General features: G+C 31.3%; 5 protein-coding genes across 5 annotated transcripts; 3 read left to right on the forward strand and 2 right to left on the reverse strand.

Annotated features, from left to right (window-relative positions):
* Positions 1-4,380: 4,380 nt before the first annotated feature.
* Positions 4,381-5,413, forward strand: BX663DRAFT_504736 (uncharacterized protein). The gene has a single exon (XM_051526965.1). It carries the CDS (start codon positions 4,753-4,755, stop codon positions 5,404-5,406), a length of 654 nt encoding a protein of 217 aa, XP_051384329.1. The 5' UTR covers positions 4,381-4,752; the 3' UTR covers positions 5,407-5,413.
* Positions 5,414-8,100: 2,687 nt separating this feature from the next.
* On the forward strand, positions 8,101-9,266 carry BX663DRAFT_504739 (ribosome recycling factor domain-containing protein). The gene is made up of 5 exons (XM_051526966.1): positions 8,101-8,460; positions 8,543-8,658; positions 8,737-8,828; positions 8,883-9,042; positions 9,100-9,266. The coding sequence occupies exons 1-5, from the start codon at positions 8,160-8,162 to the stop codon at positions 9,175-9,177; spliced, it is 747 nt and encodes a 248-aa protein (XP_051384330.1). The 5' UTR covers positions 8,101-8,159; the 3' UTR covers positions 9,178-9,266.
* A 41-nt stretch (positions 9,267-9,307) lies between these two features.
* BX663DRAFT_452087 (UTP--glucose-1-phosphate uridylyltransferase-domain-containing protein) lies at positions 9,308-11,481 on the forward strand. Its single transcript, XM_051523773.1, has 7 exons — positions 9,308-9,454; positions 9,521-9,616; positions 9,708-9,784; positions 9,842-10,052; positions 10,114-10,316; positions 10,433-11,081; positions 11,196-11,481. Exons 1-7 carry the CDS (start codon positions 9,359-9,361, stop codon positions 11,406-11,408), a joined length of 1,545 nt encoding a protein of 514 aa, XP_051384331.1. The 5' UTR covers positions 9,308-9,358; the 3' UTR covers positions 11,409-11,481.
* A 188-nt stretch (positions 11,482-11,669) lies between these two features.
* Positions 11,670-14,632, reverse strand: BX663DRAFT_504756 (Sodium/calcium exchanger protein-domain-containing protein). Its single transcript, XM_051526967.1, has 9 exons — positions 14,461-14,632; positions 14,243-14,377; positions 14,112-14,169; positions 13,986-14,035; positions 13,758-13,897; positions 13,257-13,686; positions 12,317-13,141; positions 12,129-12,225; positions 11,670-12,069 (listed from the first exon to the last, which is right to left on the reverse strand). The coding sequence occupies exons 1-9, from the start codon at positions 14,593-14,595 to the stop codon at positions 11,828-11,830; spliced, it is 2,112 nt and encodes a 703-aa protein (XP_051384332.1). The 5' UTR covers positions 14,596-14,632; the 3' UTR covers positions 11,670-11,827.
* Positions 14,633-16,214: 1,582 nt separating this feature from the next.
* BX663DRAFT_432112 (uncharacterized protein) lies at positions 16,215-17,634 on the reverse strand (the record flags this gene model as incomplete). Its single annotated transcript, XM_051522908.1, has 2 exons — positions 16,215-17,094; positions 17,330-17,634. 2 exons carry the CDS (start codon positions 17,632-17,634, stop codon positions 16,215-16,217), a joined length of 1,185 nt encoding a protein of 394 aa, XP_051384333.1.
* Positions 17,635-18,031: the final 397 nt, after the last annotated feature.

The following is an 18,031-nucleotide window of genomic DNA, read 5'->3' on the forward strand; positions in this document are numbered from 1 at the left end:
AATCCATTCAATGTATTGTTATCTAAATTATAACTTTTCTGCAGCTCTCTAATATCAACTATTCAAAACTATCTACATTCCCTCCCGTAGTCTATGAACAGCCTTTTGCAGAAGTATAATTTGTATTGATGACTCAGATAATCAAATCTTTGACTTTATTATTACTATCCAGACTCTCTTTTCACTTGGAAATATTCTATTATTCATGCACATGTTTATAATTGATACACAAATACGTCATGAAATTAACAATGTTTTATCGTTATCTCTGTTGTATATATTATATCTTTATAAACTTCAGCCTCTTCATACCTGTCATTCCTCATACTATCTGAAATTATATATTTCATTACATAAAATACATTACCTGGTTCACTATGTAATTCACTTTTCTAAATATTAATTTATTTGAAAGATATTTATAACTACTGTAATGACAAGCTTGGTATCCTTTTTTTTCCTCTTTAGTAGAAAGATTAAGTGATAAGCATGCAAACATCTTATTGCGAGTCAAATAATCAATTTTATGTAATAAAGTAGTAAAATGTAATAGCTTATTCCAATGATATGTATTCAAAATTACTAAATACAGTGATTCCATTATCAATTTTTGAGGATTTAAAAATAGTCTTTGAATATCGTTTCATTACGTGCTCCGTAACTAAAAACCTGTTTATCAAACAAATATAAAAAAAAAATTAACTCCTGAAATCAGTTCCTAATTTTTTATTTCCTTATCTGGGATTTAATAAATACAGTTTTTTTTTTGACACTATTTCGTGTGGGGGGGACACGACGATCACGTAAAAAATGGTTACATATAACACAAATTCATTTGTTTACGGAAGGTTAAAATTAGATCAGATGCCAAGGAAGGCTTTGATCATATCTCCACTTTTGTTTATATTTTTTGAGCAAATTTGTACTACTATTCTTCTTTAACAGGGAGCATATCTTATCTCATCCTCTATCTTGTAAAAAAAAAAAAAAAAAAAAAAAAAAAAAAAAAAAAAAAAAAAAAAAAAAAAAAGATGAAACACTTTATTTTTTTTTTCCTCTCATGTAATTAACTTATCTTTATTTATACATGTCTTTTGAAGAGTTATATAACGCGAAATAATATAAAATGAAATAAAAAAAAATAAACTGTTTTAGAATACAGTCGTTCTATATTTAAAGCTAAACGTTTATTGTTGTATATAATGCATATGAAATGTACTGTATCTTATTCATCTATAATAAATGTTAATTAGCTTCTTGCTTTTTTTGGCTATCTTTTATTACATATTTCTAGCATCAAATAAGGATCATCATTTGTTTTTTTTTATGCATGCAGCAAAACAAGTTAAGGTTCATGCCATTTAACAACTTTTGATTCTCCTTTCATCTACAATTTGATCCGAAAGAACAATAATAATAATAATAATAATAAATAATAAATAATAATAAAAAAAAAAAGAGGGATTTCGTGACGCGCTTAAAAATGTTGTGACTTTTAATTTCTTTCAAATATATAAAATGTAGATGAAATTCACTTGAATTTCCGTTTCTTTAGTTTTTCATACTATTTACAAACTTATATTATTACAAGTGTGAAGTCTATAGTATATCATTTTATATACCTCTTATCTATTTATATATTAATACTTCCAAATTATAATATGTCACCTTTCAACGATTTGACTAACACTTATAATAAAAACTCTGATGACCATTCTGATGAGCAACATCAACATGACAATCAACAATATGAACAACAGCAATCAGCTTCTGAACAGCCTCAAGAACAAGGAACTAATACAGAGCAACAAAATGAATTAGAACAAACTCAACAAAATACTTCTCCCGACGATATTCGTTTTTCTTTGTCTGAGTCAGTTCATCAATCAATGCTTGGTTTCCACTGTTCTCATGCTATTACTCACACTCGTAACTATGGTAGCAATACATTCTCTCGTCCTACAGATGCTATTAGAGCCCTTGGTAGCTTTGGATTATTTGATAAGGAGAAAAATGAAGATTTCAACCTTGAACCCAAATTTATGTATCCTGTATTAGCCAACATGAAACGACCTGTCAATCGCCGTGCTTTCAAGGAACCACATAAAATTGACGAACCTGACTGGACTGCTCCTAAGCCTATCAGACAACCTAGACCTGCTCCTGCCTTCCCTGAGAGTCGTGGTTTTAAACTTCGATCTGTAGAAGAAATCTTAGCTGAACGTGCTGGCCGTGAACATCAATCATCTAAACCACCTCCTCAACCTGCTCAATCGATTCAACGTGCTCCACCTCAACCTGAATCTGTTGATCCAAGTGTTAAAAGATTCCATAATATTCTTAACAAAGTCTTGTCTAATATTCCCAAACCTGGTTGTTCTACTCTTGATGGCAAGTCTTCTCAAACACAATCTGTAAATCAACCTAACAATAACATACCCAGACGACAATCTACTTCTAGTCAAGCTGCTACACCTACTAATTCAAACCGTCGTCCATCTGGTACTATTCGACCAGCTTCTACTACTAGTGCAGGTCGTCGTCCATCTATCAATTCTACTTCAGCATCTCATCTACCTATGTCAAAGAAATTAAATCTTACTTCTTCTTCTTCTCCTTCTTCTACTGTTACTACTTCAGATCGTCGTCAATCTGTATGTATCCTATTTATTATGTAATTCATTTAATTTAGACTTATTTATTTATTTTTTATAGAATAAGGGTCAGTCTAATCGTAGAAATATGAATAGTCGTAACTCCACTGATCAAACTGATGATCGCACTGATATCCCTTCTAAACAAATAGTTCATCGCTATAGAGTTCTTACTCCAGTTGCACCCCCTCCTGTTCCTCATGTACCTGTAAGTAGTCTTCATATTGTAAAGTAATTTAACTTTTATTAATAAAATTATATAGGATCATCTTGAGGCCAAAAAATTTTTAATTGAATTTGATACTGTTGCACCTCGATCTGTAAAATCTTTGAGAAGGTAAAAATCAGTATTCTTTATACATATTGTAAAATAACAATACTAATACTTTTTTTTTTTTTGAAAAAATTATTATCCAGAGAATTGCCTAATGTTAAGCCTACCAAAAAACCTGCTATTATTTTTAACATTAAAGATCCACTTAACGGGCTCACACAAGCTATTAAGAAGATGAAGATGGCTAAAAACAAAGGCAAAGGCAAAGGCAAAGCTAATGCTATACCTAAGGCTAAATCTGTAATTCAGGATAAGGAAAAGACAAATACTGCTTCTATTGCAAAGGCACCTACTTATATTCCTTATGCTTCTACAAGTTCTTATATGAATCCTAAACCCCAACGCACTGTTATCAAATCTCGTTTAATCGATAAGTCTTCAAATATCTCTGATGATGATAATAACAAGCCATTTGATGCTAATAAGCACTCTGTTGATGACAAATTATCTTCTGATAAGCGTCCTACTAATAAATTGCCTTCTGATACTAATGGAACCTCTATTGATTCTCATCGTCTCTCTTCAGATATTAAGTCTTCAACTTCTGCTGGCAGATTAACACCTACTATTAAACCATCTTCTAATATTGCTTCCTTACCTTCTGGTGACAAATTATCTTCTGATATTAAATCATCTTCTTCTGCTACTAAATTAGCTTCAACTGTTAAATCATCTTCAGTTATCAAGCCATGTTCTGATACTAAATCAGCTTCTTCTGCCCCCAAATCATCTTCAACTGCTAAGTTGTCTTCTGATGTTAAACCATCCTCTGATGTTAAACCATCCTCTGATGTTAAACCATCCTCTGATGTTAAACCATCTTCAACTATTAAGCCATCTTCCGATGCTGCTCTTTTATCTTCTACTAATGTAAAGTCCTCATCCTCTTCTGACAAACCTTCTTCTTCTTCTAAAACTGGCAAGCACTTATCTTCTTCTGATTCTAAATCATCTTCTGTTGCCAAGTTGTCTTCTAAAATCAAATCCACATCTTCTATGGATAAACCACCTAGGTCTAAAACTGTTAAGTCCATATCTTCTTCTGAAGTCAAGCAATCTCCTTCTTCTGATAATAAACGTTCTTCTACTAGTAAGCGTACCATGATTGAGCTTGAAGAGGGTGAAACTGTTAGTCCATCTCCATCTCCTTCTGGAACTCGTAAAGCAGATACGGAAACATCTAGACAGGTAGATAAGCGCCGAAGCTCTCGTGTTGTTAAATCTTCTCGTGGATCTGATTCTCCATCTCCTCATCGTCGTTCATCACGCCGCCATAGTTCTCGCTCTAGTTCTCGTTCTCGCTCAATTTCAAGCAAAAATAGACACTCAGACTCCGTTCGTCGTAGATCACGATCACCCTTATCAAAAAGCCGTCGTTCTGAAAGCCGCCGTTCTGAAAGCCGTCGTTCTGAAAGCCGTCGTTCTGAAAGCCGTCGTTCTGAAAGCCGCCGTTCTGAAAGCCGCCGTTCTGAAAGTCGCCGTTCTGAAAGCCGTCGTTCTGAAAGCCGTCGCGAACACAGTTTAAGCAGCAATCGTGGTGAGCGTTGTGAAGCTCGTCGTCGTTCCTCTCCCGTTGATAAAGATAACAAACGAAAAGCTTCTTCTAATCGTGAAGATGAGCTTGTAGAACGTTCCCCAAAGCGACAAGCATTGCAAAGACCTTCTTCTTCTTCTTCTTCCTCTTCTTCTCCTAGTCCTGCCGCTAGTATTTCTGCAACTGCACCTGATGCCAATTCTCCTGATCAATGTAGAATTTTTACAATTATGTTCAAGAAACTAGCCCATGCTTACAAGAAGCGCGGTGACGCCCAGACCGACCCAAGTATTGGTGCATTAGATCATTTTCATGCCCTCTGCAATTATATGCTAAGCTTTTACTTTGCGGACAAGTCCAACTCTGATGTCCCCAGCAAGCAGTCGATCGCCGCCTGGAAAAGTTTGTTCCCCTTTGCTGAGGTTCTGTTGCGCAAGTTACAAGAGCGCAAGCTTGATGTCTTGTGGGGGCTTTGCACCCGTTTGTTGGCGTTGATCCGGTTTGCTGTCCACGGGATCATGGTGGACGCAACCATCCCACTGGTGAAGAAGAAAGAAGGTATCCCAGCGGAGATGGTAGAGAGTCTTGTCCTGGAACATGCAAAGGCAAAGCGCCTTTTAAAGGATTCAGAACAACATGCATCCTTTGCATCCTGGGCAAGACTCTTCCCCGGATCATTCAAGAGGACGGTGCTTGGCGGTGACTTTTTGGCCGGTGTCGTCCTCGGGGGTGAGGCTGGTGTGTCGGTGGGTCCTGGGTACCCTTTGAGCCCTCTCTCGGAGTTGAACTTGGCTGCTTTGGCAGTCAAGTGCATACTTGCTGAATGGGTGTCGTCGATGGGAGTTGATTATGCTCCCATCACGAGCACCGATGACTTTATGTAGAGAGGGCTCTTTTTTTTTTTTTTTTTTTTTTTTTTTTGTTATTAATTTTTTTATTTTTATAATAATAAAATTCATAAAATTATGAATTGTTTTAAAGAAGAAAAAGTCTAATATACAATAACATAAATGTTTGACGGTTATTTGCTTTTATTTTATTTTTATTTTTTTCTCTACTAACTATAAGTTTTGATTCTATCAATTATAAGAGTATAGAAGAGATGAGATGATAGTTGAAAAGGATAGATGGCTAAAGTACTAATTCATTTGTAATTCGATGAACTAATTCATTGATAAAAAAAAAAAAAAAAAAAGTCATCAACGAATCAATAACATTAGCAATCCTTATGCTGATAGGGATTGGGAGGGACTTGTGGCTTTTTAAATGCAGGACTTGACTTCATTCCTTCTGGACAATTGACACCGATTATAATTGCGGCAATTATCCTCTTCCCCCCCTTCCCCTCCTATTGTCTGGAATAACCACTTTTACAGACATTTCTTTCTTTGAGCTTTCAAAGCTTCTTTTCAAGTATATTTTGAATCCAGAGTTGTGGATAAAAATATAATTCGAATAGTAATCTACGGGGGGGGGAAATCAGTCAATAACTGACACACAACATCCTTTCTCGCTTTCATAGTATGTATCATCAGAGTAGTTGACCTCTGTAGTCAGATTTTATAAAGATTGTATTTCTACAAAAGGTATTTGTGGACAGTAAATAAGTGTATACTTAAACTAAAAAGCTCTTCCATTAACACATCTCTTGATTCCTAAAGAATAACATCCAGAGTATGATCAAAATGATTCATGAAAAAAGGAAATATGATATGGAAACAATTTAATATTTTTGCTGCCGCCAATATTTTTTTTTTTTTTCAGGTAAAAAGTGCAGACCTTCATGTACTTTTTTATTGTCTGAAATAATAGTAGCCAATTTTAATTATTATTTCAGGATAGGGTCTTGATGTACAAGTCTCTATGACTAGATCCAAACACTCTTGAGTCTGATATATTTAATAAGGTCTTGAAAATGTCAAAAAAAAAAAAATATCTACATATGTTGGATTTCACTTATGTCTTTAGAGGTGGTAGTCTGGAATTTTTCTTACATTGCTAAGCTCTTCTTAAACAGATTAATTAAGTTTTTATTTTACAGCTTTTTTTTTTTTTTTTTTCAAAACCAAAATCAGAAAGGATTACTTGCTATTCGTATTCACTCCCTTTCCGCCCCTATAGTAAACTTTTATTCATCTTTAGTCTCCATTAATACCAAAGCTTGTATCAAGGAAAAATAATAAACGGCAAAAAATGAAGAGAAGGAATGTTCTATCTCTATTTTGTTACAAGGTAAATGATATGATTTTGACAACAAGTAAAGACTGGTATAATAAAGATCCATAATAGTCTGCATTTATAAAATAAGATGTACAATTATCCCCCTAACCTGTCGTTACTACTGAAAAATAAAATAAAATATTATTTCTTAAATAAGATATCCATATTAATTTGTAATAAATAGCCCAGCTATAATACAACACTACAAATTACTTAGTGTGTTTGAGTCTAAATCGATATGAAATACATACTTCTGATACATCTTATAGAAGATTTTTATAAGTCTATTTTTAGATATTTATCAAAGTTCTCATCTTTTATTAATAAAAAAAAAGCCTTGAAAAAGAGCTTTTCTCACCTTTAACCTGAATCGTATAAAATTAGAATCACGTACAAGTTCAGGAAATTTAAACATAGTGTAAAAGTTATAGTGAGTATTATTTAAACCGATCTATTTATAGAGTGTATATTTAAAACATAAGTAAAATCACATCCTTATATTCTGACATACATGAGAGGAGGGCTTTTTCACTGTTTTTATGCATTTGAAAACAATGTGAATGTAGAGCTTTGTATTATTATTATCTATTTAAAGATGCTGTTTCAAATGATGTCCAAGATTCAATAATAGTAAACATAAACTAAACTGTGTCTTACCTAAAAGAATGTATACACATGCATAAAGGGGGGAAGATGAACAAAAGATAAGTCTGTATATACAATGATGTTATTGATTACAACTACATCAGAAGGAAAAGGTAAAAAAAAAAAAAAAAAAGAACCTGTCTAGATCTTCATATACACAAAGCTTTTTTAGTAATTGTTTATTTTCAATCATGATGTGTAAATAGGAAAGGTCCCTTCCTTAATTTAGGTATTACAACGAGTAACATTTCTTTTTTTTTTATTGTGCATAAACTAGAATTATGATACGCGTACACAACTTATAAAGACAAGTTACTTATTAACTAAAGAAATGTAGAATACTGTGGTATATTCACTTTACAATTTTACTTCTTCAAACAAAGATGTTTATGAAAGTATATCTCTTGAAATAAAATCACTAGATTCAAGCATTAAATTACATAGTATGTGATATTCAATTATGACTGTTTGTGCTCGTATACAGCAATCTTTTATTACTAAACTATTTTTATAGTGTGATATGTTATTATTTTATATCTACGCTATTTTTATTAATCATTATATTAAAGTAATTTCTGCTTTTTCCCCACATCAAACCAAAAAAAAAGGACCCCTTTAAAACACCGCTTCCAATTTTATTGACAATTTCTTTACAGAAAGCAGTAAATATACCCATGTCCGCGTCCCCTCTATTTTTTTTACATATATCCGACGCATTATTAAATTACCCTATTTTTTTTTTTTTAAAAAAAAAAAGACATCATAAACTAAAATGTCATTGCGATTATTAAGATCAGTTGCCATGCTTCAAGGTGTTTTAAAACCAGCTGCAGTAATAGCCCCTAGAATGACGCCAGCTAAGGCCGTTTGGCAACGTCCGGTTTTGACAACAGCTGCACGATTTTATGCAAAAAATAATAAGAAAAAGCATCAATTTGTAGAATCACAAACTAAGAAAGAGCAAAGCCAAGTTCTTCAATTCGATGAAGAAAACTTTCAAGCACGTTTTGATCAATCAATTAATCAATTAAAAGAGCATTTAGCCAATATACGTATTGGTCGAGCTACTCCCTGTAAGGATTTCATCTAAACATACAAATATGCATATATCCATAAAATGATATATTTATTAATTACATTTATTTTCGTAAATAGCTTTATTAGACAATGTTCGAGTTCGTATAGAAAACTCCCATTATCCTATAAAAGATCTTGCACAAATCACGGTTAGAGATCCTCAAACTTTAATCGTCACTGTTCATGATGGCGAAGTAAGTATCAAAAAAAAAAAAAAAAAAAAAAAAAAGTGCTTACAAAACTAGTATTAAAAATTCTACAATGCATAAAAGTATATTTCAGCTGTCGATAAAAGCATTCGTGAAGCAGGATTAAATTTAAATCCAATTTTAGACAATAAAATCATCAAAGTTCCTATACCAAAGTACGTTCAATTATTTTAATGATATGTTAATTACATATATTTACCCATCATTAGAGCTACAAAGGAGACTCGTGATAAACTAGCTAAACTTGTTAGTTCAACAGGCGAACAAACAAAGCACAAAATTAGATCTATTCGTCAAGACGGTATGAAGCAACTAAAACATGATATGAGACATACTTCAGCAGATGATATCAAAAAATTAGATAAACTTGTAAGTTGAAAATAAAAAGAATATGAACATACACACTTATTCTTCTTCTTCAAATAGGTGCAAAATACGACAGATAAATATAACAAAATGGTCGAGGAATTATTAAAAACTAAAATAAAAGAAATTCAATCTTAATAAACGGTAGTTTTTACTTTGTTTCTTCCACCCCCTCTCTTTCCCCCCCCCTTGATTGATCCGATTAAAGAAATTATCGAAAAAACGGCTTTTATATAAATTTCATTTTTTTTATTTATTTATTTGGGTTAGCTTTTCTTTTTATAAATGTGTATATAAATATATACTTGAGATAATAAAAATGACTATTTCAATAAAACCATTAACACATGTTATCAATAAAAATGATAATCAAAGTAACAATGATAGGCAGCATCCACCTACACCTTCAACTTTGGTTTGTTATATGTAGTATGATATAATGAAGCAAATATCTAATCTTTCTGTTTTCAATTTTATACAGGATTTTCATGGCGCTAGTTTAGCAGCAGCAGCCAAAATTATGAAAACTGAGTTGGCAAAATTAGGAAGTAGTCTTAAAGATGCAGAGGAACATAGAGTATGTACATATTTCTTCATGTATATAATAGATAAAATCGTTAAATTTAGAGGAGGGAAACTCTTTCTGCTGGGATTTTTTTTTTCCATAGATATTTAATTTTGAAATGGATAATTTCTATATGCTCTTTACACGTTATTTGAATGAAAAATCGAAAGGATCAAAGCAGTAATGATTATAGACAGTGAAAGTGATATAAATAGACTCACTTTGCTCTTTATTTAGGAATTGGGAAAAGATTCAATCACCTTCAACTGAACAGATCATTCCTTATGCAAGCTTGCCCATTAATTCCTCTGCATTTGATTTAACTAAACTTGCTGTACTTAAATTAAATGGTGGTTTGGGCACTACAATGGGCTGTGTTGGTCCAAAATCTGTTATCGAAGTTCGTGATAACATGACATTTTTGGATTTAAGTGTTCGTCAAATCGAGGTAAAATCACACACACTCTCTCTCTCTTCTTTTCTTTTCTTTGCTAATACATATTGATTAGTATTTGAATAAAAAACATGGTGTTAGTGTTCCTTTCATTTTAATGAATTCATTTAATACAGATGAAGATACAAAGAGAATTGTACAGAAATACACTTCACATAACGTTGATATCATCACTTTCAATCAAAGTCGACATCCTCGTATTAAGAAAGAAACTCTCTTACCTGTCCCTAGATCACATGATTCACCTATTGAGGAATGGTAAAAAAAAAAAAAAAAAAAAAAAAAAAAAAAAAAAAAAAAAAACTACTTACTGTTATATTAGTATAGTATCATTAATATATTAATATATACATATATATATATCTAACTACTAGGTATCCTCCTGGTCATGGTGATATGTATGAATCCCTCTATAATTCGGGATTATTAGATCAATTATTGGCAAAAGGTAAAGAATACCTTTTTGTATCCAATATCGATAATTTAGGGGCCACAGTCGATATCAATATTTTAAATTACATGGTCGAAAGTGGTGCTGAATTTATCATGGAGGTTACGGATAAAACAAAGGCAGATATTAAGGGAGGTACCTTGATTGACTATAATGGTAAATTGCGTTTACTTGAAATGGCACAGGTCCCTGACGAGCATCTTGAAGACTTTAAATCGATCAAGAAATTTAAAATATTCAATACAAATAATCTTTGGATCAACTTGAGAGCTATCAAACGTGTATTAGATGAAGCGATTATGGACCTTGAGACGATTGTTAATCATAAAACGACTGAAAGTGGAGAAAAAGTAATTCAGCTTGAAACCGCTGCAGGTGCTGCTATTAAACACTTTAAAAATGCACACGGGATTAATGTTCCTAGAACTCGTTTCCTACCTGTCAAATCGACTTCTGACTTGTTTTTGGTTACTTCAAACTTATATTCACTTGTACATGGTCAATTAATTATGAATCCAAAGCGTCTATTTAGCATAGTACCATTAATTAAATTGGGGGAAGATTTTAAAAAGGTATACCTCCAAAAAAAAAAAAAAAAAAAAAAAAAAAAAAGAAAAAAGAAACGACCCAGCCAAGATGAAGAGAAAAAAAAAAGGAATTTATTCTTATTCTTATTCTTAATTTAGGTACAAGGCTTTCTTCAAAGATTTAAATCAATTCCTAATATTTTAGATTTGGATCATTTAACTGTAACAGGTGACGTTACTTTTGGAAGTAATGTTGAGCTTCGTGGAACAGTGATCATTGTAGCTAATCATGGTGAGAGGATCGATATTCCTTCAGGATCAGTTTTAGAAAACAAGGTTATTACTGGTAACCTTCGTATCCTTGATCATTAATCGCTTTCTTGTTAAAGCTACCAGACATATGTCTATTGATTTGTAAATCTATAATAGAATCTTTTTTGTTTCCTTTTGTTGGACTCGTAATAAAATAATAAATGTTTAAAAAAAAAATACACAATTATATGTAGAAATAACAAAAAATATACACATTTGTATATATATATGCTTCAACATATAAAACGATCTACTCCATACAGGTTTAGAAATTATTTGAATTTAAAAAATAAACACACAAATATATACATATATTATCTATAGCTATGTACGTATTATTAATAATAATTTTGGTATACAATGAAAGGAATACATATAATAAGATGATAAAGGTTATAAGAATATGTATATAAAAGAAATACATGTGTTCATAATAAACGAATGAGTATACACAAATTTGACTGCCTGTAATTCCTTTTTTAGGTGTGAATTTCAATATATAAATTAATAATTGTGCAGATCAGATATACTGCAATCCAACTATATCCAAAGACTCTCGACATTTTGTATCCATTTAATGGCACCAAAATAAGAGACGAAATAAGAATTAACAATAAACCAACACTTGAGACACCTATTGTCTTCGATATATTGATTTTATAAGGTTCATTTCTTTGTGACGTTACATATGTTGCACTAATGCCAATCCCAAGCATAATATCTAATAGTAAATATGCATGTTATATATAAAGAATCGAATGATTATAGATGTAAACTTACTTAACATAGGGCCACCAAAACAAGCACTCATAGCCATAAGTGGATATCCCATCTTGGCCATAGTTACATTTGCAACAAAATCTCCTAAACTATTGCCCTATTATATACAAAATAATACAAAGATTTAAATATTGTATAAATATATATATACACACATATATATATGTATATATATTCATATATCTTACCAATGCAAATACTGTTAAGCCTAGAATAGCTTCACTAATACCAAGAGCCATACCAATAGCTTGTAATACACTTACTACTTCATTAGCAACTAAAAAAATCCATAATACAGCTATCCCAAATCCAACAAAACACATCATCCAAAAAAGTCTTGGCTTTCTATACTTGGATGTTGTAAGCCAAAATAGAGTAGCAATCGAGACACCCAACAAAATGGTCAATGGAATTGCAATAATAGCTGAACAAATACCTTGCGTAACTAATATGAATGCTATTAATAATGGGGCGCCTATCAATTGTACCGCAGTTAACCATTTAGTCCAGGGCAAGGATTCCTCTTCTTCACTACCATTTCCTCCGTCTCCTTCCTCATCTTCCTCTTCATAATAATTTTGAAGTAAACTCGTCGTGTCATCATTTAGTTGAATATGATTATCATCTAATGCACTTTCTCGTACAACCGGCAATGTTGTGGCCAGTAAAAAGATAACAGGAACTGATAATAATGAACTTATTTGACTAAACCTGGATTTTTGTCGAAATCCTATTAAATTAGGAAACAAATGTCTACGTATTTGTCGCTTTACAGATTTGATATTGCACATTGTACCAAAGTATTTATTTATAAAATGATCCAGCTTATTACTAGTATTCAGATGATTTGATGTAGTCGGTGATGTATCACGACGTATGCTATTAGTTGTATGTAAAGATACTTCATCAGGTTCATATGTTTGTTGATGCTGTCGATGACGCTGTCGATGAAAATGATTTAAAGAATTAAATCTAGAGCTTGTATTCTTCAACGATTGCACAACATCTTGAAACTAAATAGAGGAGGTATATATAATATATATATATATATATATGGATATTGGGTCGATATTTTTACATATAAATATATACATGTATATATATATTTATATTGATATTTTGTCTTACTTCAATTGCAGAAAATAAGGATGTACGAACTCTTAATTTTAAATGTAGTCCGTTCCTTTGATGAGATAAATCTTGATATCCTTCAGTTTCAAAGCCTTCATCATATAACTCCATTTCATCTTCATTACTGCTACTATTGTAAAAGTTCTCTCTTAATAAGTTATCAATATCGCCACCATTATCCTCATATTCTAAACGAGCTCTCTCTACTAAATTTAAATAATTCGATCTCTTCTTCATATAATAATTTCCTCCTACTACAACCAGAACATAAGCAATATAAAATAAAATCAAAATGATAGCCTCATAAAGCTGAATAAATCCATCAGATATAATTATCATTACTAAAATAATAGCACAAGTGAAAAAAGAAACATCTCTAAAGAAACTGAATTTTTTGACTCTAAAAGGTTTAATGGCACACATCGATCTATACACGATATTAAAAAAAAAAATCAATATCAAGAGCTTTTGTATCTTTTTTTCCTTTTTGTTTTTTACCCTGCTACTATACTGACAATAAATGATGCTGCACCTATTAATTCACCAAGTGCAAGCGAACCTAGATTTGATTGCATAGCACTAAAAGTTGAAAACAAATCAGGGCTTCCATTACCTAAAGCCAAAAAGGTAACTCCTGTCTATTGAAAAAGACAAAAAGATAAATATTTTTTTTAAGAAAAAAAAAAAGAAAGAAAGAAAGAAAGAAAGAAAAAGAAAATACTTTACTAGACTTTCAGACAAGTGTAATACAGTTGCAATTGTTTGAAGATTTGGACCTTATACAGGGAAAAAAAAAAAAAAAAAATATAGTGCATGAGCTCATGTCATTGTTTATATTTAAAAATCGTTTACAAAAAAAGTCAGATGCTGCAACTCCAACAAAACCAAATAGAAATAACAACCAACAACACTAGTGAAGTGGGATCAAATGTTAGTTTCTTTAAAGTCAATCATGTATATACTGTATGAATTACTCATTGTACCATAAATATTAGAGTTAAAGGTTTTACAGGTGAACAATAATAAAGTTGAATATAATTAATGATGCCTGGAGTAGCATTCATGCAATACTTGAGTGCGAATGCACATTGTTCTTCTTGCATGTATATATCATCACACTGAAATATAAATGAATTAAATGCATAATATACATTTATATAAATATATACATTTGTATATATGTGTGTGTGCATGTATATACCTTTTGCTCTACCAGGTACTGTTCTTCGTCTCTTTTATATAAATGATGCAATTGTGAATTCGACCATGAATAATTAATACATTTAAATATAAAAAAAATAGATATGACGATTACTGTATTCTTTCCTATAGACATTATAACAGTAAATATGGATTTAAAGAAATAAAAAAAATGCATATTTTGCTCTATATAAGCGAACAAAAAAAAAGGGTGTATCGGAAGCTAAAATCATTCATATAAATAGCAGCAAAGTTAAGAAACATTTATAGAATAAAGTGAATTATACGCAAAGAAAATTAAATTATATTAGTCTTTTTTTTTTTTCTTTTTTCTAGACAGGCCAGTATTATACTTTTAAATAATGATAGGCTTTGCTATTATTGTATCTGGATTGATACATAAAAAGTGCAAAGTAGATATGTTCATCCATAAACACATATTAAAAAAAAAAATGTAATTGCAAAGTGGTACTCTATTGTCTTCAGTAACTGGATATATTTCTTGTAGTCATTTACACTTTACAAGTAATAATCACTTAGTTTCTCTCTCCTTACATACTGATTTGAATAGAAATCTACCCTAGTAAGCTTCCTCCTAATATTAAAACTTGTGGATTTACTACAATACAATTAATAAAAGGAAATATACAGTTACAATGAAGTGTCTTTATTAAGTTTCTTAATTCAGCATAAAAATGATCTAGAATATATATGTATCATAAAGATAAACTATTAAAATCTTAAATATGCTAATAAATTAACACAACGATTCTACCAAACTATGTATGTTTTTTTTTCCTGTCCTTATATATTATTATTACCTTTGAATCTATAGCCCAAGTATATATATATATACATATATTTATATATATACATATATGCATATACTCTATTTATTAGATAGTAGAATATACATAGTTTAAACAGATCGAGGCATATGTGCACCCAATAATTCTTTAAATCGTGTTGTATCTAAATGAATGCCTCTATGTCCTAATATTTCGTCAAAAAAGGGGTCCTCATCACCTTCAGTGATATGCCCGCTTACAGCCAAGGCAGCTTTCACTTCCTCACCACGATGTTCACCTACAAATCCCATATTTAAAATCTTTACTGTTTCACTAAACCCTCCTCCCCATAGTAAAGGCTCTAAATACTTTAAAACTACTAAAGCTGTACGAAACAAAATAATATCGCCATGGAGTAAAAAAGTGTCCCATATTCTACTAGATAATTCTAATGGAATAATAGACGCAAAGACGGTCATAAACCAATCTGGCAGATAGTTTTCTGGCGTCAGTGTTAAGTTTTTGAAATGAAGATAGAGTTTAGGTAAATTCTCGGCAAATATAACATTAAAAACCTTGAAGAATCCCTGAATCTTTTTTTCATTTGAATTGGTATCATCATTATTGTAAAGGACAGATAGAACTTCACTTTTTGAATTAAATTCATAAGGGCTATAAAGGCATCTTGTGTATTCATATTAAGTAATAAAACACCTGCAAGAAACGAAGCGCCACGAGACTAAAGGTATATTTAAAAGAGATCCATTAGAATATATATCCATATATGAATTACATTCATGTAAACATACATAAGTCAAATTTGGTGTACAACCCACATATGCATGAAGTACTTTCCTTAAGGAACTAAAAAGTGGTCCTTCAGGCTAATATATATGATAATAAAATAAAAAGATGTATTAGTAAAAATAAATATGAATTGGACACCTAACTATATCCGTTTTTTTTTTCAAACCTGAAATACACATAAACTAGGCAAAGTACGTAAAATATCTTCATCAATTGCTTTGTTTAAAAAATTAATCATGGTTGGATCATTATTTAGAAGCATCTTCTGATGCTCATCTTCAGAAAGAACCAAGTCTGGATCTTCCTCTTCATCTGAACTAGTATAATTTGTATCCTCGTCAGTATCTAAAATAGTACCAGTAGATTGTTGCTGTTGCTGATGCTGATGCTGATGCTGCTCTTCATGTTGGCTACTGGTCTCACTAGTATTAGTCACTGTTGTAAATGAATAGGTAGATGAAGAAGATTGAGGATGACTTGTAATATTGGTCTTTTTTTCGCTCACTTCGTCATCTGTAGTATCTACTGTAGACGTAACACCTTCCGCTTCTCGTAGCACATCTAAACTACTTGTCCTTCGCTGTCTTCGCAACGAATATAGAGATGATTCATTATGATCATAAATAGTTGGTTCATTCACAATAATAGGCATAGGCTCACCATGCAATTGATAATAATCATTCGTTTTCTTTGTATAATTTGAATGAAGAGGTAGACGATGTATACTTTCTGAAAATGTGGCCTTTGTGATATTTAACTGATTTCCTATTCTAAGTTTCCATACTTTTTTTCTACATCTAGGTGGTATTCCTTGATCCCACAGAGTTACCGTTCTCCTTTCTTTTAGCGACTTTTTCCAATTCGGAATAATCTCATTTTCCCAAATATAAATTGCATGACTCAACTTTTTATCCTTTTCCTCTTTCTTACGATCCATTTCTTTCTTTTTCCTAGCTTCTATTTTCTTTGCTTTTTTCATCATTGTTTCGTATTCTTGCAAATGCTTTTTTTCTTCTTGTGGATCTTTTGGTGGAAGCATTCTAATGATTTATGCATGCACACACATGAATATAAATAAATTTATAAAGAGAAAAAGAAAAAAAAAAAAAAAAAAGACAATAAAATATTTAGTGTATACCTTGGTCTAGTTTTAGAAATGACAGATTCTAAAGGTGATGGTTTTTGATTAATTGATTTCGATCTTCTAAATAGATTCAAACTAAATAGAAAACAATTCAGTAAATCTCTAAAATATTTATATAGACGATGTCTAACCTTGACTTTCTTTGAATAGGGAGTGAAGCACCACCAGCAGTAACAATGACTTCAGCTTCATTCACATTACGTCGAGCAGCTCTGGGATTAGATAAATCTGTTTCACTATTGCCCATGCCGGTAGTTGTTGTTGTTATAGGAGCTGTATTAGGCCTATTTGTACTATGATTAGCTGATGATGTAGTATGATTATCATCTAACAAAACATCTGATATTGAATAAAATGGACCTGATATATCAGAACTTGTAATCTTCATAGAGTTTTCGTCACTATTTTTACTGACTGAATTCATTCGACGAGGCATGAACTTCATTAAACGAGACGAAGGTGATGCTTGATTATTTATTTTTGTTTCCTCTTCTTTGTCTCTTGGTAAGTCTAAAGAAACTTCCTCAAAGAACTGATCATAATTACTATTATTATTATTGGTTTTAATTGTAAGATGATGATTATAAAGGGATTGTTGACGTTGAGGTAATGATAATTCGTCTAATAACTTATCTGCTGTTAGATTCTCCGATGTAGAAGAAAGATGAGTGGAAGATAAAGCTCTGGATAGTTGTTCTGCAGATTCTGTTTGTTTATTATCTTCAATTGAGTTTTCGTTATTCACTTCATTCATAGTCATATGGTAGGGCGTCTAATAATTTAAGATAAAGAAAAAAAGAAAGAAAAATAAATAAATAATAATAATAATAATA

The sequence above is a fragment of the Cokeromyces recurvatus genome (genome assembly GCF_025118155.1).
Source record: "Cokeromyces recurvatus strain NRRL 2243 chromosome Unknown BX663scaffold_8, whole genome shotgun sequence".
NCBI lineage: Eukaryota > Fungi > Mucoromycota > Mucoromycetes > Mucorales > Mucoraceae > Cokeromyces > Cokeromyces recurvatus.